This window comes from Erythrolamprus reginae, chromosome 12, assembly GCF_031021105.1.
Source record: "Erythrolamprus reginae isolate rEryReg1 chromosome 12, rEryReg1.hap1, whole genome shotgun sequence".
Classification (NCBI taxonomy): Eukaryota; Metazoa; Chordata; class Lepidosauria; order Squamata; family Dipsadidae; genus Erythrolamprus; species Erythrolamprus reginae.
The window spans coordinates 17,836,425-17,862,397 of record NC_091961.1 but is presented as its reverse complement, the minus strand read 5'-3'; the positions used below and the strand labels follow the sequence as shown (position 1 = coordinate 17,862,397).

At 43.7% G+C, this 25,973-nt stretch overlaps 2 protein-coding genes across 4 annotated transcripts in view; one reads left to right on the top strand and one right to left on the bottom strand.

Moving 5' to 3' along the window:
• The window catches only part of AEBP1 (AE binding protein 1), a 42,951-nt gene extending 38,331 nt beyond the window's left edge, over positions 1-4,620 (top strand). The window contains exons 21-22 of the mRNA XM_070765508.1: positions 1,381-1,480; positions 2,125-4,620. Coding sequence (XP_070621609.1) covers positions 1,381-1,480; positions 2,125-2,675 — 651 coding nt within the window. The 3' untranslated portion in view covers positions 2,676-4,620. The remainder of the gene's footprint in view (positions 1-1,380; positions 1,481-2,124) is intronic.
• Positions 4,022-25,926, bottom strand: POLD2 (DNA polymerase delta 2, accessory subunit). 3 transcript variants are annotated; one of them, XM_070765509.1, is made up of 11 exons: positions 25,720-25,926; positions 22,249-22,500; positions 21,839-21,960; positions 12,025-12,148; positions 11,794-11,908; positions 10,582-10,780; positions 10,069-10,149; positions 9,811-9,968; positions 8,310-8,437; positions 6,718-6,819; positions 4,022-4,307 (listed from the first exon to the last, which is right to left on the bottom strand). In XM_070765509.1, the coding sequence occupies exons 2-11, from the start codon at positions 22,466-22,468 to the stop codon at positions 4,147-4,149; spliced, it is 1,410 nt and encodes a 469-aa protein (XP_070621610.1). In that variant the 5' UTR covers positions 22,469-22,500; positions 25,720-25,926; the 3' UTR covers positions 4,022-4,146. The 3 variants fall into 3 exon arrangements, with proteins under 3 accessions (XP_070621610.1, XP_070621611.1, XP_070621612.1); XM_070765510.1 differs by lacking the exon at positions 25,720-25,926 and adding an exon at positions 25,561-25,578 and having other exon boundaries at positions 22,249-22,502; XM_070765511.1 differs by lacking the exon at positions 25,720-25,926 and adding an exon at positions 23,455-23,555.
• Between the last annotated feature and the right edge of the window lie 47 nt (positions 25,927-25,973).

Here is a 25,973-nt window from a genome sequence, read left to right as displayed (position 1 = left end):
CCACAGAGTGGCAGTGAACATATATTTTCAGCTAGGCTGGGCAGATATAGCAAAGTAGCACCTAGTGAACCTTTTTTTGCTTGAGGGTGCCATAGCACGCCTATAATGTAATATGCCCTCTCCACGTGGGGTTGTGCACATGTGCATAACTTCACGTGCCCCCCCCCACACACATGTGCACAGGCCTCACTGATGTCTGTGTAGCCTGTGGATGGCAAAAAAGATTCCAGCCTATTTATGCCTTGAGATGGAGTACAAGGGGAGGTCGTTTTTGCCTTCCCCAGGTTTCAGGAAAGCCTCCAGAGCCTGTGGATGGAGAAAAACTGATCCAATGTCCCAACTGGAAGTTTGAAAATGAACTTCCCATTGGGCTATTTTTCACCACCCTCAAGCTTCAGGAAGCTTTCCTGAAGCCTGGGGAAGGCAAAAACGACCTCCCCACATCCTCCAGAAGGCAGAAAATCAGTTGGCCGGCATGCAAACGCCGCTAGAGCTGACCTTGTGTGCCCTCAGATAGGGCTCCGCGTGCCACCTGTAGCACACACGCCATACGTTTTCCATCACGGATCTAATGCTTAGAATATCTCAACATACATTGGGTGCACCTGACACCCTGCTCATCAGTAAGGATTAAGCCAGTAATAAACCTTTACTTGCATATAGGTGAGTGTCCTTCACCAAGTCATGATGGGAACAACTTGTTCATCCACACAATTGGCTGGATAGCGTAGATGAAAAACAGTTGTACTTTTCATGTGTTGTCTCCAAGTAGTAATTTTAGTGGAAAAGAGGGAAATTATTAATGCACATTTTAAAATTACATTTATAAGCCATCTTTTCTTGGGAGTTCAAGGTGGTGTCTAGAGAAGAGTCTCTACTTACTTTCCCAAGTCTCTACTTTCCCTGTTTGGCTGGATTTAAATCTAAGTATCTCTAGTTCAAGGTTGGTGCCTCATCTGCTAAATGACATTGTTTTAATATACCTCGCTGGAGCATTGAAAGCTTGCTTAGTTCTTCTGTTGTCTGCTACTCAAGGACAGTAGAAATATTGGATGGTTGGACAGTATTTACAGGGTTAGTTCCTGTACGGTTCTTGCTCTGAGCACCCTCAAACATTTTGGTGGGTGGCGATTACCAGAACAAGTTTTTCCCCTAATTGCATACAATGCAAAATATGTCCAGTGCACTAACTTGGAAAACACGTCATGTATCCTGTCAGCCATCAGAGTTCTCAACAGGCACCCGACTTTTCATAATAGTTTAATGGAATTTTCAGAAGTGTGTCCTGGAGGCTCAGGTGGGTGACCACAGGAAAGGCAACATCTAAACAATTTAAAATAAAAATTGTAATTCTCCTACCCTAAAAACTTTGTCTTGCAGGTACATCGTGGTATTAAGGGCACAGTGACAGATCAACAAGGAGATCCCATTGCAAATGCGTCCATTTCTGTGATAGGGATCAATCATGATGTGCAAACAGGTATGTCTACAATAGTGAAGACAAATATACAAGTCCTTTCATTGAGCCTTCTTAGTGCATGCACCTCCTTGATCTTTTTGCTTGCACAGCATGTGCCTTTTTTCACACAAAGAACGACCGAGTGGGAAAAGACCTTGGAGGTCTTCTAGTTCCACCCCATGCTCAAGCAGAGACCTTACACCATTTCAGACAAAAAGCATCCAGTGATGGAGCAAACTGTACCATTGATTGTTTTCAGTTAGGAATTTTTCCTTAGTTCTAGTTTGTTTCTCTCCTTTATTTTCCATTGTTTCTTGTCTTCATCTTCTGGTGCTTTGAAAAACAGGTTGACCCCCCTTTGTGGCAGCCTTTCAAATACTGCAATACATTTCCTTATCTGCAATCAGTTTCAGCATCATAGCAATAGCACTTAGACTTGTAGTGTTTACAGCCCTAAGCATTTTAGAGTCAGCATATTGCCCCCAACACTTTGGGTCCTCATTTTACTGATCTTGGAAAGATGAAAGGCTGAGTCAACTTTGGGTTGGTGAGACTCAAACTACTGAACTGCTGGCAGTGGGCAGTCAGCAGAATTAGCCTGTGATACTGCATTCTAAGCACTGTTCCACAATGGCTCATCAGTTATTGCTTCTCTTGTGTTCCAGTAAGTGGAGGAGATTACTGGCGCATCCTGAATCCTGGCGAATACCGTGTTATAGCCAAGGCTGAGGGCTACAATCCGAGTGTCAAAACCTGCAGCGTCTATTATGACATCGGAGCCACCCAGTGCAACTTCATCTTGTCACGGTCCAACTGGAAACGAATCCGAGAGATCATAGCCATGAACGGCAACCACCCACTTGGGAGGCCCATGCAGGGACGGCCCATGACACCTAAGGAGCGCATGCGCTGGAGGTTGAGGATGCGCCAAAGAGCTCGCTTGCGCCAGAGGATGCTCGAACGGCTACGGAAAGCCAGCACCACCATTCCCACGACTGTTCCTCCAAGTTCTGCCCTCCCCTTCTGGTTCAGCAGCACCACACTCCCACCGTGGAGTCAAGAGCCTCCCATAGCCACTTCTTGGGATGCTGATGTCTACACTGAGACGGTGACCGAATGGGAGACAGTAACAGAAGAAGTAACCGAGGCAGAGATGACTGGCACTGCCTTTCCCATGACCACGGCAGAGACGTACACAGTGAACTTTGGTGATTAAGATCAGCCTGTCAGGTTTGTGAGGACTGCAGGCCAGGAACACTAAAGACATTCCTAAAGCCTACTCCGCCTCTTCTGGAGCAGGTAGTGGTATCTACTCACTGTAGTTTGTGGAGGCACGTTCTCCTAGTTTTAGGACCCACCAGGAACCCCTTGCTTTAATCAGGCTCCAAGAGCCGTCACATTTGCATCATTTATTTTTCACACACACAATGAACAACTTTCTTTTTCTTATTTGGATATAAAGGCTCAACTTTCTTTATAAGGGTGGAATACTAAACCCCTGCTGAATGGAAACTTGGGGTGAACAACTTGTACATCTCAGGCTGGCTACAGAATAGGGAACAAGTTAAGAACATAACCTGGCTAAATCTTTAACATTCTGGTATGTTAATCTTTTTTTTTTACTCCATTCTATTTTTGATGTTCTTTACAGCAGGAGTCCCCAACCCCCGGTCCATGGGCCAGCACTGGTCCACAGCATACTAGCAACTGGGCAGCACAAAGAAGCAAAGGCTCATCCACAGGATGCAGGCATCATGCAAAACCATGCCTCCTCCGGTCCATGGGAAAATCTTTCTCCATGAAATCAGTCCCTGATGTCCAAAAGGTTGGGGGCCACTGCTTTGTAGTATAGTGTAAGATTCTTGTGATGGGGAAAGAGACGCAGACTAGGCCTTTATCCAGAGGCCCACATCTGTTGCTTCCCCATGTAAACTCATGGAAATAATGGAGCCCATCAAGCACTGAAACATATTTGGGGCACAACCCAACAGTTTTATCAAAGTGTCCCCATGTCTATTTGCAGTTTTAATACTTTTACGAAAGGGATCTGTATGAAAAATTCAAATATCTTTCCAGTTCTATTTAAGAAATGAAAGAATTCTTAAGGCATATAATAAGAACCAGAGCAAAAAACTGATTAAGTTGAAAAATGATTTTTAAAAAAATATCTATTTTTGACTTCTCAAAAGGCCAACCAGCTTAAGTTTCCAAGGCATAAATGGCTTTCTTTCAGTTGTGTTCACTTGATGCGGCTTGAATTCCCATAGGATTCTGGGTATTTTCCCAAGTGAGGAGCTGGGATAGCCTAATCGTCTACTAGTTACGAAGTCAGTATCACTTTGTTGTGGTCCTAACATCAAGGAAAGCTGTTGCCTTGATTGCAACAGTCAAGCAGGAAGATTGATATTTGTTAAATTCATGAATGACTTTGAAGCAGCTGCTGCCCAGGAGGCAGTCCAGGGTCACATTGAGCCTTTTCGGTTTTCCAACAGTTTATTCATTGAATAAAATGAATTATACAAGAAATTCCCCTTGTTCTTGGTCGTGAAGATCAAACACATCTAAAGGAACCAGAATATTTTATTGTAAGCCTATCTATCTGAATCAAAGGTCAGACTCTACAGTAAAAAGCAGGAACAGGGATTACTCCCAAGTTCCAGAAAGAAGGAGAACTAAGCTCATGTCTCTCAGTCACCAGTCTCCATCCCTGTCTCTTCTTCTTCGTCATCACCAAAGGCTGAGAAAGTAACCGGCTGACAAGTGAGATCGCACAAATTGATCAAGCAAGCAGTCTGTGTTGAGCTGAAATCAGGAAGTGTCACTAGCAAGACCTTCTGGCCATCTTCCCCTGCAAAGGAAGAAGGAAGACAAGTGAAGACAACTATCAGAACTTTGGAAGGGACAGGCAAGAATAAGGAAAGGGCCAGAATTTTCCTTTTATCCCCCTCTTCCCAAGTTGGGAAAAAAATCGTGATTGATGCTGTTTTTTTAAGAAAGATTTCCTAATCTTTTCCTGATCAGGGTTTGTGACTTTTAGAGCCCCCAAGAGAGATGCCAGATTCACCCGTTGTTCTGACCTAGGCGTTCCCAAACCATGAAGCAGATTCCTTGTCCTGACAAAAATCCCTTTTTATTAAATTACTGTGAATTCTTCTCATTCACATCCAGCAAAGTCTTTTAAGGGTAAATTTAGTCCCAGAACGTATTTGGCTTGGGGAGTTGCCAGGCCAATATCTTCAAAACTTGGCAAGGAGTCTCTGAGGATCACAAACCAATTAAGTAAACGAATTGCCTCCTGTAAACTCCCCTTCCCCATTCACTCCTCTTTTATTCCCTACGGGAGGGGCCATTCATTGTCCACCAAGTCGACCCTTGGTCCTCAGCTGTTCCCTTCATCTGGCAACTCTGCGCATGTGCACACTGGGAACAGGCTCCAGCTGTTCATCTGCCTCACTGATGTCTGACTCCAAAGGCAACTGATAACTGTCAGACTGCCTTGGCCCCATCTCTGCCTCCGACGCAAAGCCCTTGTTGGAGCCTTCCCCAGACTCCGGGACTGTCCCATGTTCCTCCCTAACCTCCTCACTGTGCAAATCTGCTACCAGCTTTGCTGGCCGGCCACAACACTTGTGTTTGCAGACTGTATTCACATTGCTCATTCCTGCCCTACCACCATGACAGTGTGTGTGATTTGTACAGAGAAGTCCCCAATTTGAAACCCTGCTCTCATCAGAAAGGATTACGGATTAGGGGATGGTAAGGACAAAAAAGATTCTAGCAAACAACTTGCAATTCAGGGAATTGACACTTTTTCTACCTAGAGCAGGAGTGTTAAACTCAATTTCATTGAGGACCACATCAGGATCGTGTTTGACTTGGTGGGGACGACGACAAGGGGGGGCATGGCAGCTCAGCATCACTCATGTCAGGGGCACTTGTGGTGGTCTGAGCACTCTGCCAGTGAAAATGGGCTCCCAAGCTCCCTTTTCGCTGGCAGAAACTCCATAGGCCAGTCCTTTGCTGTTTCCAGGGTGGTCCTGCAGGCCAAATTTAAGCACCCTGTGGGCCAGACCCGGCCCCTGGGCCTTGAGTTTCTCACACCTGACCAGCAATGGGTTGCTCCCGGTTTGGGCCAGTTCTTAGAACCGGTAGCACCAGCGGTGGGAAGCACTGTCCACTCACGACACTTCTGCGCATGTGAACCGGCAGCAAAAATATTTTACAACCCACCACTGCACCTGACATAGCAATTTTTATTTAATTTTCAGTAGACAAAAGCACCACTTGGGACAGGTGATGGTGGGTTGGATGGACAAAGCTCTTAGTATAACACAGATTCCAGGGATGTAGCTGTTGTGGGATCTTCTAAGTACAAAAATATCTAATAAAAATAAGCCAACTTGTAAAATTGGTGCAATTGAAAAGGGGTCTCAATATTTACAAAAACATTGAACTATCCAATTTATTGGAGTGATTTAAGAATTACATTGAAGAGCAGAAATTTATATAATCCTGCATCTGGATGTTGTTTGCAAACATTTCAAGCAATATTTCAAAAGCCTAGTTTAATTCACCCCCCCCAGACTTTTCGGCAAAATATTGTAGGCTCAAGTACATAAAGGTGAGCTTTTTCAACCGGTTGCTGGCAACAGCTGCAAGAACTATATCAAAATCACTGCGAGAAATTTCTATAGTATATTGAGAATATTTTATGATTTGACAACGACTGCCACCTTCCTCCCTTTTTTGCATGGTTCGGGCTCCTTTCTGCACAAACCCCATAAAAGACAAATTCCATCATGGGGCAATCCGCTTTACAGCTGGATGGGACCAAAGAGCAGGTCTCTATCTGAACAGTTACTGATTTTTAAAAGCAACTAAACCAAGCAGTTTTCAAAATGCCTCCCCCCTCTAACCAGAAAAATCACCAGAAAATTCTTTGTTCTCTAATCTACATCTTTGCCAAACATCTTTAGCATGTTGGGCAATTCAGTAAATATGTTCATTTAATCAACCATGGTTAAGTAATGTCTTCACACCAAGTGAAAATCTAGTTGTTTGCTGGGAGAATGAAAGAGGTGTACCCTGAGCTTTCCATCCTGTTTTTATTCTTTTCTATCTGGTGATGGAATTTTGTCTTTTGCAGGACACTGGCTTATAATTTATTCCTTAGGCCATTAGGAAAAAAGCCACTGAGTTTCAGCCAGGAAGAAGCCAAGCCCGCCTTACAGACGATGCAATTGCCAATACTGGCTTACCTTTGACTTCTTTGGATTTGAAGGAGGGCGCATTGCCACAGAAATAGATATGAGGGCAGTCACTGAAGATGAAGGGGTCTGTCTTGTAAAATGGATAGCAGCCTGAAAGACAAGGCACATCAGGGTCTTTAAATAAATGGCCCACCAGTAGGCAGCCTTAAAGCAAAATATGTGATCAGCTCCTTGCATGGAACCAAGACCACACACCTCAGAAGACGGATAGTTCCAGGCAGGCTCTGACCTCTCTATAAAAACACAGATCATTTAGACTGATTTGGGTTTGGGCCAACAGCCATGGGAGTTTGAAAGGCTAAGTAGGGTTCAGCTGGTGCACCTCACTCTGCTGCTGCTCCTTTTCTCCCTAGTGTTTCTGCCCAGTGATTTTTCTGGCACCTTCCTACCTCTCTTTGCGTTGAATCCAAGTGCAGCATATCTGCACTCAGCTCACTGGGCCCCATCTTCATATTATTATTATTATTATTATTATTATTATTATTATTATTATTAGTATGCCGCCCCTCTCCGTAGACTCAGGGCGGCTAACAACAACAATAAGACAATATAAACAAATCTAAAATTTAAATTAATTTTAAAAACCCTAATTTAAGAGACCAATCATACATACAGACATACCATGCATAAATTTTATAAGCCAAGGGGGAAGGGAATATCTCAGTTCCCCTATGCCTGACAAGAGGTGGATTTTAAGGAGTTTACGAAAGGCAAGGAGGGTGGGGGCAACTCTGATATCTGGGGGGAGTTGATTCCAGAGGGTCGAGGCCACCACAGAGAAGGCCCTTCCCCTGAGTCCCGCCAAACGGCATTGTTTAGTCAATGGGACCCGGAGAAGGCCAACTCTGTGGGACCTAACCGGTCGCTGGGATTTGTGTGGCAGAAGACGGTCCCGGAGATATTCTGGTCCGATGCCATGAAGGGCTTTATAGGTCATAACCAACACTTCGAATTGTGACCGGAAACCAATTGGCAACCAATGCAGACTGCGGAGTGTTGGTGTGACATGGGCATATTTAGGAAAGCCCATGATAGCTCTTGCAGCTGCATTCTGCACGATCTGAAGTTTCCGAACACTCTTCAAAGGTAGCCCCATGTAGAGAGCGTTACAGTAGTCGAGCCTCCAGGTGATGAGGGCATGAGTGACTGTGAGCAGTGACTCCCGGTCCAAATAGAGCCGCAACTGTTGCACCAGGCAAACCTGGGCAAACGCCCCCCTCGCCACAGCTGAAAGATGTGCAATGCTTCTGCATTGCATTCTCACTGGCTTACTAGATATTATGGACATTGTTTTATGATAGAGCAATCAGATATTTAAACATAATCATATATTTAAAATATATTACAGAAATTAACACAAGGAAGAGGAAGCAAATGCTTATCTTCCACTACAGACAATTATCCCCTCCTCCTTTACCCAAAATGCACGAGCTGTACATCTGAGTGGTCTTGCTAGAAACTAGACTTTAATTCCCCATAATACACCCCAAGTCAAACAACCTGAGAGTTGGTTTAGCCCATCTGCAAAGCCTAAAATAAAACAAACAAAGCCCAGCAAATGTATCTCTTAGTTATATTACCCAGAGTGTCTGGAGCTGTGGGGCTGAGATGCCCAATCCTTAAGGTCCATTCCAGAATTTCCAGATAATCAGACATGCTGCTGTACTTGAAAATATCACTTACGTTTTGGCCTGAAGTTCCCATAAATCTACGGAGAAAAATGGTAAGTGTTTATATTTGAATAAGAAGGAACTCTGGTGTAGAATGTCAAGGAAAGGGTTTTATGCATTATATTTTTATCTTACATATTGTTCTGACCCAGCTGCCAGACCAAGGAACCCAGCACAAATAGCATCTGGACAAACCTTGTTTTAATATTAACAAACTACTAATTCTGCCCTAGCAGTCATTCTAAAGAGGTGATAGCGAATCTATGGCACAGGTGCCATAGGTGGCATGCGTAGCCATATCTGCTGGCACCTGAGCTGTTGTCCTAGCTCAGCTCCAATGTGCATGTGTGCTAGCCAGCTGATTTTTGGCTCACACGGAGGCTCTGGGAGGGCATTTTTGGCTTCCAGAGAGCCTCCAGTGGGATGGAGGAGGGCGTTTTTAATCCTCCCCCAGCTCCAGAGAAGCCTTTGGAGCCCAGGGAGGGCGAAGCAGGAGCCTACTGGACCCACCAGAAGTTGGGAAACAGGCTGTTTGTGGCCTCCAGAGGGCAGCAGAAGGTGTTTTTGCCCTCCCCAGGCCATAGAATTATGGGTGTAGGCACTCGCGCATGCACAATAGCACATGTCCACGCTCTTTCAACACTCAAGGAAAAAAAGGTTCGCCATCACTGTTCTAAAGTCAATGAAATGATAAATCAATCCTTTTGCTGCAACATCTGTTAATTAACCTTCTTAACAGCCAGCAATAGTCCTAGCAAAAAGAACCAAAAGTCCGACAAAGAGTCTGTCTGATAACAGCACACTTACTGTTCTTGGTAAAATGCCCAGGAGCAATTTGCAGGAAATGGGGAGTCTACCAAACAAGAGCCAAACAGGAGTTTTGAAGTCAAAGACAAGATGTGGAATGAACGCAGTTGTTTCCTGCAGTCCTTTTCCTCACTTAAATAGGCTATTGGAGTGGCCAATGAACCCGAAACCTTACTGCCAAGTAGTCCTCCTCAGGAGCCATTCCTGCCTATTGGCAGTTCTGTGCGCTCATGCATGGAGAACAGGCTCCTCCTCTTCTTCGTTTTCACTTATGGCAGCCTCTGGAGGTTCTGAAGGCCCTGGCTGCATTCCGGTATTTGGCACCAAGCCTTCTCCAGCTTCCTCACTGTCTCACTCTGGTACTAGCTGCACAGACTGCTGGCAAATCACCACACCAGCCTCTTCGCTGTCTGAATCAGCTACCAGCTGCAAAGGCCACTGGCGGGCTACAACACATATTTTCAGAATAACTTAGAGTAACATACAAGGCAGTCCTAACTTAAGACTCTCTTAAAAACCACCTTATTTAGCAATGGAAATTCTGGTCCCAATTTTGCTTGTAAGTTGAGGACATAGAACATAGAACAAAAATGCTGGCTTTTACCTGACTCCATCAATGTTTGCCTGGTATGGGTTGGTGACTAGCTGCAGGGTGGTGTATGCATTCGAGAGAGGAAACATGCAGCGATGCAGGGGCTGCTGAGGCATCACGTAGTTGGTTGGATCAAACTCGCCTGGCATCACATCGACAGGGATGGACTTCTGTAAGGGGAGAGTGGGCAAGCCCTTAGGTCCAGGGAACACTTCTCACCAAAGGAAAAACAGAATAGCTTCTTCATCCTTTCTTGAAAACAAAACTTACACAAAGCTGCAGCAGAATTTCATCCAGCATTTTTACAGCTTCCACACTGGCTGCTTGAGTCTTCTTGGTGAGATATTTTGCCTGCATTGCAACAAGGTGCACAAAAAAAGAGAGAGCAAAGTATGAATTAAGAGGGAATGAAAGAAATGCAGAATTAACGCTGCCTGGGTGGTTTGGGGGCTAATCATTCTCAGCCCAACTCACCACACAGGATGGTTGTTGTGGGTTAAATAGGAGGGAGTATTAGCAACGTTCACCACCTTGTTCATACTATAACTATATAAGAAGTTGGATAACCATTTGTCTGAAATAGTGTAGGGTCTCCTGCTCAAGCAGAGGATTGGACTAGAAGACCTCCAAGGTCCCTTCCAACTCTGTTGTTGTTATGGTGTGATAAAAATAAACCTAATAAATAAATTCATCGCCTTTGGAATGGAGAGTGAAAGAAAGACACAATATAAATGCAATGTATAAACTAAGAGAGTCTCACAAAGACATTTCTGACACCTTCACCTTGTTCATGTTGTCTCTGCTCTGAGTATTCTGGTTAAGCAAATTGCCTGCCAGAATGACCCGAGAAATTAGGGCCGCGCTGGATTGCTCCCCCTCTGCGCCCAGCTGTCCCGTCACCATGTCCACCAGAAGCTGCATGCCCAGGAGACTCTCTCCACTCTTGCCACCAAGGCCCAGGCCTGACACCAGCAAGACAAACCTGCAAGGTAAAATACAAGCCATGGAAGTCAGAGAACAGAGTGGCTTTTGTATTTGGGAAATGGCTTGTGTCAGGGCTTCTAGAAACTTCTAGGATCACTCGGCCACAAAAATGGCATTTTCTCAGGTCCCTATAAAGGAGCACCCAGCAGCCAGAAGGGGGAAATGATGCCATGCTGGTACCAGTGGATGGAGAATAATTTTAGGTCCATTTACCCCGAGGAAGAGGTTGGGGTTTTGTTCTTTAAGAAAAAGGATAACATGTGCATAAAGCTTATCTATGTATCTATTTTACTTTCTTTGCCAAAAAGGGTGCCTGGTATTTTGTCAGTTTGCTGCTAGGCTTCAATGCTGCCATCATAGGTACTCCAAGATCCATAGCGCCAAAGGAAGGTGGGGAACTCAAATGTTGGCCTCTACATAGGTATAAAATTGTTAAGTAATTATTGATTGATCCACCATTAAGGGGCAATCTCTGAGGAATGGTATCTCTGAAGATGGTGACTTGCAAGAACTTGGGAGCCTGTTCCCCGTTCCAGTTCTAGGCTGGCAATTGGTGGAAAGACTACAGGTAGTCCTTGACTTACAACAATTCAGTTAGTGACCGTTCAAAGTTACAACGACACTGGAAAAAAGTGACTAATGACCATATTTCAGTTACGTTTGTAACATCTTCATGATCAGGAGATCAAAATGCAGATGTTTGGCAAGTGGCCCACGCTTTTGACCTTTGCAAGGTCATGTGATCCCCTTTTGCAACTTTTTGACTCTCAGTCAATGGGGAAGTCAGATTCACTTAAGAACCAGGTTATAAATTGATTGATTTTAGTGACTCAACAACTGTGGCAAGAAGTCGTAAAATGGGGCAAAACTAAACAAATGTCTCACTGAAAAACAGAAAGTTTGGGTTCAATTGTGACCATAAGTTGAGGACTACCTCTATTCTGAGTGACAGAGAGCCCTGGGTGGCTTCAGCAGAGGTCATCATAGGACAAGGTTATAGGGGGGCCTCACTTGTCTGTGTTGGGCCCCATCATAGGCAGCTGGGTTGGCATATCTGCAAAGCAATGATCTTCCACAAGGAATGTGCCATCATCCTTTTCTGTACCATAGACGGCAAGGATGGTCCCTGAAAGAGCAGAAAGGGGCAGACGTGAGCGATTGAGTGGGAAGTTTGCCTCCACAAAAGCCAGACATTCAAAAGATGTCGATTACAAGAAGCTGAAAAGACGGTCATCGGCCCACCTGTCACCAGCTTGTCGATCGGTATCTCTCCCTCAAGTTTGATTCGCTGCAGCTCATCTTCCAGGATCAGTTCATCTGACTCGTGAATGTATTTGAGGCGGGGAGGATGGGGAGGCAGATTGTGCTGTGAAGATGAACACAACATCTTGCCGTGAGGAAGAAGCCAATGCACATGAGCTTTGATGCTAAATCTCTGATATACTTGGCAGAAGCTAAAGCACAAATTTAAGCTGCTTAACTTTAAATCCTTTCTTGCCCTAAGGACCTCCTTTGGTGCATCTTTTCATTCTGCGGTGTGACAGGGACTCACAAAAAGATTGCTATGGTGAACATGAACAATTTAGCAGAGTACAAAGTTTCTTCCAGTCTCTCTTATATCTCCCCCCAATGGCCTTCATCCCTCCGTCTCCTCCTTAACTTCCCTTGCCCATGGATAAGGGGTGAATTTCCAAATGAAGTAGTGGGGTGCAGTCAAAAGAATGTCTAAAATTCTAGAATACAGGGTCAGCCTTCTTTCAATTTTTCTTAAATTCAACAATCCAAAACTATCAGATAAGGAAGGGAGACTGGCTGTTACAAAGAGGGCACCAATGTATGGATACAGTTGCTTATCAAGTTTTTCTGAGAATATTGAAATCAGTTTCGTCTGCTTATATGTCAGCAGCTGCTCCATTATAGAAGCTGGACATATGGGTCCTACAGCCTCAGATGTCCACTAGATAAAATCTGAACAAATAAAATCTGTCTAAAAGTCTAGGAGAATACTTGGATGGGATACAACAGGGGTTCAAACTTGCAGCCCGCACATAGTCTTTGACTTACAAAGTTCATTATAGTGACCATTCAAAGTTACAACACTGAAAAAGCGACTTCTGAACTGTTTTTCACACTTACGGCTGTTGCAGGATCCTCAGGGTCACATGATTTATATTTGGATACTATTTATGACAGTTGCAGTGTCCCAGGATGATGTGACCACTTTTTGTGATTTTGGACAAGCAAAGTCAATGGGAAAACCAGATTCACTTAAGAACCGTGTTACTAATTGAACAAGTGAAGTGATTCACTTGAACAACCGGGGCAAGAAAGGTCATAAAAAGGAGCAAGATTGGCTTAACAAATGCCTCACTAAGCAACTAGAAATTTGGACTCATTTGTGGTCCTAAGTTGAGGACTACTGTACCACCTTCAGAAAGGCCTGATAATAATATTTTTAGGAATTATCTCATATTCCATTGCTCTCCCATGGTAAAGCAGAGCAGAGGCTTCTCCATCACTGGCACTAGTGATTTACAGCTAATAAAAGTTCTGATTTATGTTGGCAGCATTTTAAGAAAAAATTACTGCAGTCTGTAAATAGATATCTAAGTAATTTCAGACTGCAGAGTTAAAGAGAAGATTGAAACATGCTATATCTGATGTTATGAGCATTCCCTGTCCACCTCTGGTAATGTCAGATTCTGAGGAGGATGAGCCAGGCCCCTCTGGATACTGTGGGACATGGGGTTGCCAGCTGATGCAGAGAGGGAGGAAGTGGCTTGGATGAACCTGAGCAACCACTAGAGGGGGCTAATATAACAATGGGGGAGTGGTCTCAGTCCCAGGATGAAGCAGACATTAGAAGGGATGATCCATTCTTAGATGCCAAATATTGTAGGTTTCAGAGTAGACAACAGGACTTGCATAGTAAAAGGAAATAAGCTTACAGCTTTACCTCTTAGGGGTTTGATGTCACTTCCAGTCAGTAAAGCAAAGGGTTTTGGATAATTAGGGTTCATGGAAGATGTTTTAGAGTGTGGGGTGTTTGAAAAATCCCCCCCCCAAACAATGTTCCCTCTAATTTTTTTTCGGGGTGGGCGGAAAAGTATAGTGTCTGAGCGGCAGTCCCCTTGGGACTGGGCGGCACAGAAGTATAAATAAATAAATAAATAAACAAACAAACAAACAAACAAAATCCCTACTTTTTTATTAAAAGAAATTAATAATAAAACAAAACCAAACTCTATTACTATTAAAACTAAAACAACCAGCAAATCCAAAAACATAACTATTAATAAAAACAGGTGAGGGCTGGGTTTTTTTCTCTCTGTTATTATTTAAGTGCTTTTACTATATGCTTTAAATCAAGAGTCACTTCTCTCTCTATTTCTCTCTCTTTCCTGTCATTCTCTGCCTCAATCATTTTCTCATTTCTCTTCCCCCCTTTTTTCTATCATTTCTCTCTCCCTTCCACTCCTCTCTCTCTCTTGCTTTCTTCCTCTCTCTCACTCTCTCTCACTCTTCCTTCCTCTCTCCTCTCTCACTCTTTCTTTCTTTCCCTCTCTCACTCTCTCTTCCTTCCTATCTTCTCTCTCTCTGTCTCCCTTTCTTTCCTTCTCTCTTCCTTCCACTTTTTTCTCTTTCTCTCTCTTTTCCTTCCTTCCCCTCCCTCTCTTTCTCCCTCTCTCCCTTTATATTTATCTCTTCCTTCCTTCCTCTCTTCCTCCCTTTCTCTCTCCCTCTCGTTCACTTTTCTCTCCCTTCCCTCCCTCCCTCCTTCTTTCCTCTCCTCTTTGCCTCCCTCTTTTTCCTTTCTTTCCACGTCTCCGGCTTTGCTGACCGGCACAAGGCTCAAGCCAGCTGCCCGGGAAAGCCAGGAAGGTCCTCATGCCCCCCCCCAGCCGAAACCACAACGGAGGTCTTCCGCCACCAGCTTAAGCCTCGCGTTGCTCCACCCCGCTTCGCCTGTCATCCTGGACCTCCGTTGTGTTTTGGGGGGAGAGCGGCAGGAAAGCCCTGTGCCGTCCAGGAAAGCCGGGTTTGCTTTCCGTGAAAGCAGCACGCCTTTTAAACACGCTGCTTTCTTGCAACTCTTTCCTGGGTGGGGGGGAGGAGGCCACTCACCCCCCCCCCCCAGGAAAGAGGTGCAGGAAAGAAACCCGGCTTTCCTGGCCGGCACAGGGCTTTCCCCCGAAAACACAACAGAGGATGACAGGCAGGACGAAGCAGGGTGGAGCAACGCGAGGCTTAAGCAGGCAGCTTCCGCGCGTTCCTTTCGGCGGAAGAGGAGAGGGAGCGGATCGGGCGGGGGAAGCGTCTTCTACTGCCGGCGCCTCCCCGCCCCCCCGCGGGCTGGCAGGGGGATGGGGACTGCGCGCCCATGGAAAAGGGCACGCGGGGCGGTATTTTGGGGTGCACGTGCGCTCACGCGCGCAGCCTACAGGGAACGGTGCCCCCAAACCTTGTTCCTACTTTGCTAAAAACTCTTTGCCAGACGCTGCTTGAATATTAGACTCCAGTGAGCAGATTTATCTCTTCTAAGATGAATTTCCCTCTGCTACGGGCAAAGGAATGCAATTAGGCCGAAGTTGGCGCCTTTCCCAGACTTTATCTGCTTTTCAACTCAGAGAGAAAAAATACTCCCTGCCTTTCCATTCAGTCTTCTTGTGTTGCCTTTTTATGATAAAGAGTGTCATTTTAACATGATTAAATGGTTAAACATGACAAAAGGGTTAAATAGGGTTCAGGAGGGAAGTGTTTTTAACAGGAAAGTGAACACAAGAACAAGGGGACACAATCTGAAGTTAGTTGGGGGAAAGATCAAAGGCAACATGAGAAAATATTATTTTACTGAAAGAGTAGTAGATCCTTGGAACAAACTTCCAGCAGACGTGGTTGGTAAATCCACAGTAACCGAATTTAAACATGCCTGGGATAAACATATATCCATTGTAAGATAAAATACAGGAAATAGTAAAAGGGCAGACGAGATGGACCATGAGGTCTTTTTCTGCCGTCAGTCTTCTATGTTTCTATGATATGCTATATATATGATATGATATGATATATCCTACTGGACACTGACACCTTCAACATTATTTTTGTCTGCGAAACATGGCTAAATGCATCCTATCCCGACTCCATCATCACATCAAGAAACTATCTTGTCTTCCAGTCCGACCGTGAATCCCGCAGAGGCGGAGTAGCTATATTCTACAAAAAGTGACTAAACCTAAAAAACATCCAAGTTGCACATGATCTTACCCTCTCTGAAATGATCATCTGTGATCTATCCCTAAATGCCACACTTCGCTTCCTACTTTGTTACATCGCCCCTGACTATAACATCACCCATGCAAACAAATTAATTTCACTACTAATGTGGGCAGCCTTCTGCCCATACCCCCTTATCTGTTACTAATCTGGGACTCGACCAACTAGTAACAAACAATACTAGACTCAACAGCTGCCTAGACCTCGTATTGTGCAACAGCAAAAGCACAATTTATTGACTATAAATAAAAGAACCTTTTTCCAACAGCGACCAGAGCATGATAAACTTCAGCCTCAACCTACGCCACTCCAAGATTCACCCTAATAATGCGACATCCAAGTACAATTTTTAAAAAGCCAACTATGAACTCATATATGCTGATCTCTCAATTCTTGATTGGCAAACTCTATTCTCTGGCTGTAACACTGCTGATGACCCCTACAACATATTCTTGCTCAAAGTCAAAAGAGTTATCAGACTACATGCACCACTAATAACTAATAAGCAAGAAAAACAACCCACCATCTCAATAAGAAAACTACAAACAACAACAACAAAAAAGATCTCTGGAGGAAAAACAAAAAAGGTCATGTAGCCAACTTCAAAAGCCGCTACAAAAATATATGCCACCAAATAAAGACAGAATGCTTCAACTACCACAGCAAACAAGAGGAAAACCTCCTGCGCACCAAATCCAATCGTGCCTTCTACAACTTTGTCAATAACAAACTCAAGGACTCAAGACCCATCCCACCACTAAAAGGGCTCAACAACAAAGAATGCTATGATGAATCAACCAAAGCTAACCTCTTCAACATATTCTTTGGCTCAGTCTTTGTAAACAGCAACGGCTCACCTCCAAAATTCACTAATCACACCTCAAACACTCACAACAGCTTAACTTAAATAGACTTCACTGAAGACATTGTTGAAAAAGCACTAGGCGACCTTAAACCTTCTTTATCAATTGGGCCTGATGGTCTATGTGCATATTTCCTAAAAAAAGCTCTCCACAACCATAGCTGGACCACTAGGCATAATCTTTGAAAAATCATTCAGGACCAGCTCACTTCTAAAGCTATGGTCGCAAGCAATGGTCATCCCCATCTTCAAAAAAGGGGATCCCAGTCTAGATCAAAACTACAGACTAATCTCATTATGCTGTGTCACATGCAAAATCAGGGAATCAATCATAAACCAATCAATTACTCTCCACCTAGAAACTAACAACCTACTCTCTAACAAATAATTTGGTTTCAGAAAAAAATTATCCTGCAATCTGCAACTTCTTCACTGCAAAAATATATGGACTACACATCTCGATCAGGGCAAATCTATACATACAATTTACATTGACTTCTGTAAAGCCTTCAACTCAGTGGTTCATGACAAACTACCGTATATACTCGAGTATAAGCCGAGTTTTTTAGCCCCAAAAATGGGCTGAAAACATAGCCTCGGCTCATACTCGGGTCATTGACAAAGTCACCACACGAGGGCGCCATTGCTTGAGCCAGAGCGAGGAGGCACCAGCTTTTGTCCCCTCTCGCACGCCGTAGCTCCTCTCCCTAGCTCAAGCAAAGAAGGCAGCCATTTGCAATGGTGAGTCGGATTAAAAAGGCCCCCTGCTGTCAGATTCTCCTCCCCCTCCTTTGAAAGAATTTAAACTGTTTAAAAAATGGTATTTTGTGGTAGTTGCTGTCCTTGCTTGGATAGGATATAATAATGTGTTATGAGGCAGAGCTAGACAGGAATTCTTTTTCTATCTGTCTATCTTTCTATCTATCTATTTTTCTATCTATCTATTTTTCTATCTATCTATCTATCTATCTGTATCTATTTCTTTCTATCTATCTATCTATCTATCTATCTATCTATCTATCTATTTTTCTATCTGTCTGTCTGTCTATCTTTCTATCTATATCTATCTATATCTATCTATCTATCTATCTATCTATCTATCATCTATCTGTATCTATTTCTATCTAACTATTTTTCTTTCTATCTATCTATCTATCTATCTATCTATCTATCTATCTATCTATCTGTATCTATTTCTATCTATCTATCTATTTTTCTATCTGTCTGTCTTTCTGTCTATCTATCTTTCTATCTATATCTATCTATCTATCTATCTATCTATTTCTATCTATCTATCTATCTATCTATCTATCTATCTATCTATCTATCTATCTATCTATCTATCTATCTATTTGGTTTTCTATGCTGATAACCTCACAGCAGCTAATGCTGAAGCTCTTCTTTGGATACACTTATTTGTTTGTTTGTTTGTTTATTTATTTAATTGGATTTGTATGCAATCCCTCTCCAAGGACTCAGGGTGGCTCACAGCATATATAAAAACAGAACAATAATGTAAATCCAATTAATGATGAGAAGGAATCCAGTTTTGAAGGATTTTAACTCTTAGGTTTTAGCTTCCTGATCAAGCTACTTTTTTTACTTTTTAATTTATTGTTAATATTGTTAATTTGTTTACCCTCTTTTAAATTTACAGAGCTAGTTTACTGGTTTTCTTTAAAATAAATATTCTAAAACATGTCTCAATTAATGTAATTTTATTGTTTTCCATTTTTATAAGTTACCAGTAGCCACTGCATTTTTTAACCTCGGCTTATACTCGGGTCAATACGTTTTCCCAGTTTTTGTGGCAAAAATTGGTGCCTCGGCTTATACTCGGGTCGGCTTATACTCGAGTATATACGGTACTTCTAAAACTCAATCCTACAGCATCTTAGCCTCCCTCCATAGTTGAATAACTGTGTTCCTATCAACAGACAACAAGTTGTCAAAATAGGGAGCACCATATCTCATTCAATTCAATTCAATTTATTAGATTTGTATGCTGCCCCTCTCCGTAGACTCAGGGCGGCTAACAACAAAAATAACACAATATATAACAAATCTAATAATTAAAAGTCATTAAAAACCCCTTATTAAAAAGAAAACATACACACAAGCATACCATGCATAAACTGTATAGGCCTAGGGGAGATGTCTCAGTTCCACAGGGGGAGCTGGTTCGAGAGGGTCGGGGCCACTACAGAGAAGGCTCTTCCCCTGGGTCCCACCAGACGACATTGTTTAGTCGAAGGGACCAGGAAAAGACCAACTCTGTGGGACCTAACCGGTCGCTGGGATTTGTGTGGCAGAAGGCAGTCTCAGAGATATTCTGTCCCAATGCCATGTAGGGCTTTATAGGTCATGACCAATACTTTGACTTGTAACCGGAAACTGATTGGCAACCAATGCAGACTGCGGAGTGTGGGTGTAACATGGGCATACCTAGGGAAGCCCATGATTGCTCTCGCAGCTGCATTTTGCCTGATCTGAAGTTTCCGAACACTCTTCAAAGGTAGCCCCATGTAGAGAGCGTTACAGTAGTTGAACCTCGAGGTGATGAGGACATGAGTGACTGTGAGCAGTGACTCCCGGTCCAAATAGGGCCGCAACTGGGGCGCCAGGTGAACCTGGGCAAACGCCCCCCTCGCCACAGCTGAAAGATGGTTTTCTAATGTTAGCTGTGGATCGAGGAGGATGCCCAAGTTGCGAACCTTCTCTGAGGGGTCAATAATCCCCCCCCCAGGGAGGCAAAACCCACAGCCATTCCATCTTGTCAGGATTGAGTTTGAGTCTGTTGACCCATCCAGACCCCAACAGCCTCCATGCTGGAAGTGGAAGCACATCACTTCCACTGCTTTGCTGACTGGACATGGGTGCAGATGTAAAGCTGGGTATCATCAGCGTACTGATGATACCTCACCCCATGCCCTTGGATGATCTCACCGGTTAAGAACGGCATACCCCAAGGCAGCGAACTTGGACCAACACTCTTCATACTCTATATAAATGACCTTTGCGATCACATTACAAGCAACTGCGTTCTCTTTGCCGACAATGTCAAACTTTTCAACACCACCAATAACACAGCTACTCTCCAAAGACCTTGACTTTTTGTCTGAATGGTCAAACATTTGGCAACTCCAAATCGTAACCAAAAATTGTCTGTCTTATACATTGGCAAAAAGAATCAGAACACCAAGTACAAACTGAATAAACAAGACCTTGCAGACAACCCTCCATTAAAGACCTTGGAATACTAATATCAAATGACTTAAATGCCAAAGCCCACTGCAACAACATCGCCAAAAATGCTTCAAGACTGTTAACCTAATCTTAAACAGCTTCTGCTTCCATAATCTCACACTACTAACCAGCATACAAAACTTTCGCCAGACCAATCCTTGAATACAGCTCATCTGTCTAGAACCAACACTGCATTTCAGACATAAGCACTCTAGAAAATGTCCAGAGATACTTTACTAGAAGAGCTCTCCACTCCTCCACTCGCAACACTTACAATCCTAGGTTTAGAAAGCTTAGAACTACATCATCTTAAATACAACCTAAGCATAGCCCATAAAATAATCTGCCACAACGTTCTTCCTGTCAACGACTACTTCAGCTTCAACCACAACAACACGAGCACTCAATAGATACAAACCTAAAGTAAACTGCTTTAAACTCAACTGCAGGAAATATGACTTTAATAACCGAGTGGTTGATGCATGGAACTCACTACCAGATTCTGTAGTATCATCACCTTACTCCCAAAACTTTACCCTTAGACTATCCACTGTTGACCTCTCCCAATTCCTAAGAGGTCAGTAAGAGGCATGCATAAGTGCACCAGAGTGGCTTCCGTCCCGTCCTAATGTTTCTCTTTTACTAGTACATCATATATTTAAATATTATATCTTTGTATACTATCAATACGTACTTGACAAAATAAATAAATAAAATACTGTATAGTGGATTTTGAGTCATTGGTTTCCCTCTGAGAGGCCATGAACAGAACATCTGGAAACTCATGTTCAATAAACAGGAAAGAGCCATGTTTCCACTATGCATTTAACTCAAGAAGCCCTGGCAGAAGCCTTTTCCTCCCCAGGGAGAGCTTGGCATTTGCTAGCAAAAACAAGTTACCCCCCCTGGTCCCACAATTCTTCTCCAAAATCCTATGTACTGACAGACAATTTGAAATGGCTGAATCATCCCACATTTTTATCACTGAGGACTCTTAACATTGCCAACACAATCATAACAAAAACAGATCCACAAGTCAAACCAAGCTTATAATAAATAACACTTATTTCCCAATCTGTCCTGATTAATGGATTAATAATGATTCCTAAGATGTTTCTATTTTATGTTTGTTGGCACTCAGGAACACAGCAAGCCCGTTTTATTAAACAAAAAAGCAAATCAAAAAGTATCCTATAATGATTTTGAATAATAGATGTTTGGTCAACAGCTTTTACAGCCAATCTTTGGTGGTAAATTTCTAACACATGTTTGCAATCAATAGCATGCTAGTGAATGTCTTACCGAGAAAAGCTAAATATTACTCATCAACTGTCCTTCCAAAATAAGCTAAATATTAATCCAATTGTGCAAGAGAGCAGTTTTTAAAATGTCTGTTTTACAGACCGCCAGAGAGAAAATTTATCTTTTTGCTCATAAATTCTGAGCAATTATTATGCAAGTAGTTTATTCAAGGAATGTCTTCTTTCCACTTTCCAATTTTTTTTGATAACCCCAGCGTTATACAAGGCACTAGGACTGTGAGTCCAGCAAGGTCACTGCAAAACTTGAAAGGGTCTGAAATTCAGTTGCAGACGAGATGCAGAAGATCCCTCAGTCTGCCTTTGGTATCTCCCATGCTTCTTGAATGAAACCTGTAAGGTTCTTTTTTCATACCTCTTCACTGATTTCCCGTAAGATGGAAGGCTGAAGCTGCATACACTTGAAGAGTGTTCCCACCACACAACACTTCTCTGAGGTCTGTAACTCACATAGTTTTTTCACTGTGATGTTGCTCCCTTTAGGAAAAGTAGATAATGGATTAAATGTGAAAAAAAGTTAAGAGCCTATGATGTGGAATTAATTAGAAAGGTTCCTTCTAGTCAACCTACTGAAAGTCCAACATCTGTCTAGTTTCTGGGCTCACAATGTAATATTTTATTTATTACTTTTCATGGGAAGTTCCAAGCCAGCATATTATAAAAGCATGTATCAAAATTAAAAGAAAAAAGAAAAAAAGTGATACTACGTACATCCTCAAAGTCTTATAGTGTCCTCAAAACAAGACTTCATTAGGATAAACTCACCCCATTTACGCCGGGCTCTGTCCACCAATATCGGTCTCATCTGGATAAGGCGTGTAGCATAGATATGAGCATATTGCCGATTGAAAGTTCGCTCCCCAAGCCTGAAATTTTGGGAGCAATTGGTATAGGTTGAGATGGGCACGCGGGGAAAGGTGGAAGCCACTGCAGATGGGGAGGTCAAAAGGCCCTGTGCAGATGGGATGCCCTGCTCTGAGAACATTGTGTTGCAGAATTAAGCAGCTGTGTGGATTTCTGTTGGAAACAAAGAAATTAGATGAGTGGTTAGGGAAATGCTCAGGAATCTAGCATCACCTTTTCTGACATGTTTTTCTTAAGAAGCATAAACTTCCATGAGATGCAGCTTACTTCCCCAGCTGCCACTTTTTTGTATCTCAAAAAGCAGCTAAAACTCACAAGAAATTAAACCTTTAAGAACATGTTTATTTATTTGCTGATTGATTTTTATAATCATCCACCCCAGTAAGAACAATTAGGTGGAAAAGGTGCTGAAGGTCGTTGGTGCTTCCTGAGTTGATTGTTTTCTTGGAGATGTTTCATTACCCGAACTAGGTAACATCATCAGTGCTAAAAGTCTGTCAAGATTCTCAGTCCTCCAGGTCAAGATTGTCTCAAAGGTGCTTTTACAGGAGGCAACTGGACTTTGTTTTTCTTTGAAGACGTTTCGCTTCTCATCCAAGAAGCTGAAGAAGAGAAACGTCTTCAAAGAAAAACAAGAAAGTCCAGTTGCCTCTTGAAAAAGTATCTTTTGGGGCACAATTCTAGTAGGAAGTAGGGTTTGTTGGAAATGTGAGAAGGAACAAGGGACTTATTATCATCTCTGGTGGACCTGTCTTAAACTGAAAATATACTGGAACAAAATTAAAATCTGTTTAGAACAAATTATACAGCAGGAGATTGAGTTGAAGCCCGAGTTGTTCTTGCTGAGATTTTTTTAAAAATTTTTAGGGAAAAAATTTAAAAAGAATAGAGATACTTAATACAACATATAACTACCACAGCCAGGATTGTTTATGCAGAGTTGGAAATCTGATTGTACCCCAACTTTCTGGATGGTTGTCTGAAAAATGTTAGAATGAGCTGAAATGAGCAAACTAACAATAGAGATACATGATAAAGATGAAGATATGGGATAAATGGTATAACTGGTTAAAAGAAATATCAAAACTTTTTATAAAATAGACTTACTAATGAAGAAACTCTTTAGACTTTTACTCATTTACTTTCTATGTACTCCCTATGTAAATAAATAAGATATGTGTAAGTAAAATGAAATAGTTGTTGAAAACAAAATAGGTGACTCAATCTATGGAATAAAAAATGATATATTGTATCAGTGATCGTTAATAAGAAATACAGTGATCTCTCGGTTAGCGCGGGGGTTACGTTCCAAGACCTCCCGCGCTAACCGATTTCCGCGTTATAGTGGATGCGGAAGTAAAAACCACCATCTGCGCATGTGCGCCATTTTTTTCATGGCCGCACATGCGCAGATGGTGGAGTTTGCGTGTGGGCGGCGGGGAAGACCAAGGGAAGATTCCTTCAGCCGCCCAACAGCTGATCTGCTCCGCAGCGCGGAAGCAGCGAGGAGCCGAAGATGGGGTAAAGGCAAAGGGGAAACCCCATCTTCGGCTCCTCGCTGCTGCCGCGCTGCGGAGCGGATCAGGTGTTGGGCGGCTGAAGGAACCTTCCCTTGGTCTTCCCGCCAGATCACTTGCCGCTTGCCAGTCCACGCCCCCCTGGATGAGCGGCCCCGCATGGCCCCAGCGCCGGACTCCGAACGCCGAAACCGGAAGGGGCGAGGTGGGGGAGAGTCTGACGGAATGCGACTGACGGAATGCTGAGCCTCCCGTTTTCTCTCCCCCCCCCCTCGCCCCTTCGCCTCCCTGTGTTCCTAGGAGAAGTGCTGGTGAGGAGCAGAAGGTCTGTCTTGCCTCAATCCCCAGCACTTCTCCTAGGAACACAGGGAGGCGAAGGGGCGAGGGGGGGGGGAGAGAAAACGGGAGGCTCAGCATTCCGTCAGTCGCAGCGCTGGCTGTCAACTTTTCTTTTTAGCACTGGGGAGGCAAGTCAGCTCCTGCCCAGTTTTAAAAAGAAAAGTTGACAGCCAGCGATTGTTCCGCTGCCGCCAGCATGGCCTGGCTGGCAGCGGAAGATGTAACGGAGCCCACGGGGGATTCGCCTTCCTCCCACCCGCAGCCGAGACTGATCGTGGGCTCCTTCGCAACCTCGGAGAGCTTCCAGGGCATGAAAGCTCACGAAAACCAGGAAGCTCTCCGAGGTTGCGAAGGAGCCCACGATCAGTCGGCTGCGGGCGGGAGGAAAGCGAATGCCACGGGGCTGGGCTCGGCTCCCCCCTCGGCTCCCCCCCTTACCAGCCCCGCCGCGGAAGGCTCCATTCTGTTCCCTGCCGGCCCGATTGAGCGGCCGGCGGTCTCCATTCAGGGAACAGACGTCCACCCCCTCCTCGGAGTCCCCGGCACCCAGCGTCCCCACGCCGCCTCCACCTCCCGGTAATGCGCCCGACCTCTGCCTCTCTCTTTCTCTCTCATATACCACGCCGGCAACAGGGAGAGAAAGAGAGAGAGAACTAGCGTGGACTTATTTTTTTTTTTTTAATATTTTTTTTTTAATTAATATTTTTTGAAAAACCGCGTTGCAGCGTTTCGCGCTAATCGAGAACGCGCAAATCGAGGGATCACTGTAGAGCAATACTGTAATTTCTAAATATTTAGGAAAATAATATGAAAAGGATGTAAGAGAGATTTCTTACTGTTTTGTTTTTTGTTTTAGATGTATGTTTTAGATGTCTTTTTTATATGTTGTTTTCAAAGGGAAAAATCTAATAAAAATTCTTCTTTTTTAAAAAATGGAATTTGCTTTCCATTTTATTCTAGTGGCTTGCCCTGTCATGGTTGGTCTTGGCCAGTCCTTTGACTCCTGTCCTGAGCTGGGGCTGCTTTCTCAAGAGCCCCTTGAAATATCAGGATTTTAGGTTGGCAATGTAAAAACTACTGCTTGTGGGACATCGTTTTATGTTGTATTATGCAATAATTAGAAAAGCCAATTATCTTCGGTTGCCTGCATGCCAGTACTTTGCAAAGAGTCCATTGGAATTGGGTCAATAGATTCAAAATAATACTAATAATAAATACTAACACGAAATCCAGTATATAAATCTCGTTTGCTTTGTATTACTGGTTTTTGTGAATAAAATAACAATAACAACAGCAACAGGAATAGGCAGAAACCGTGCAACACCCCCCCCCCCCCCAATATTCCCAAGGCTTCCCTTGTTAGGCTCCTGCCTGCTGGGCTCTGCTCTTCCCTCCAAGGCTCCCGATCGGCGGCGGAGCGCCTTCGCCCGCCTTCCCCTCCTTCACTCGGAGCTTCACCTGCCGTATTTCCACCTATCATATACATTCGCGCCCTCCCCCCACTTCAGGCGCTGACCCGGAGGCAAAGAAAGAAAGTCTCCCCGTCAAAGCCAGCAGTAAGCGGCCCCTTCGCGCCGACCGAGTCCGCCTCAAGAGGACCGCGCGCGGAGACGAAAAGCGCGCCCAATCCGAAGGCAGATATCATGTGGGGACAGAGAAACGCCGACGGGAAGTGACGTAAAGTTCCTCGCAGTCTTTCCTCCTTTCCTAGATCCATGCCTGTAGAGCGATAAGGCGTGGGAAGTGATGTTTCCGGGTCGCCTTTTTTGG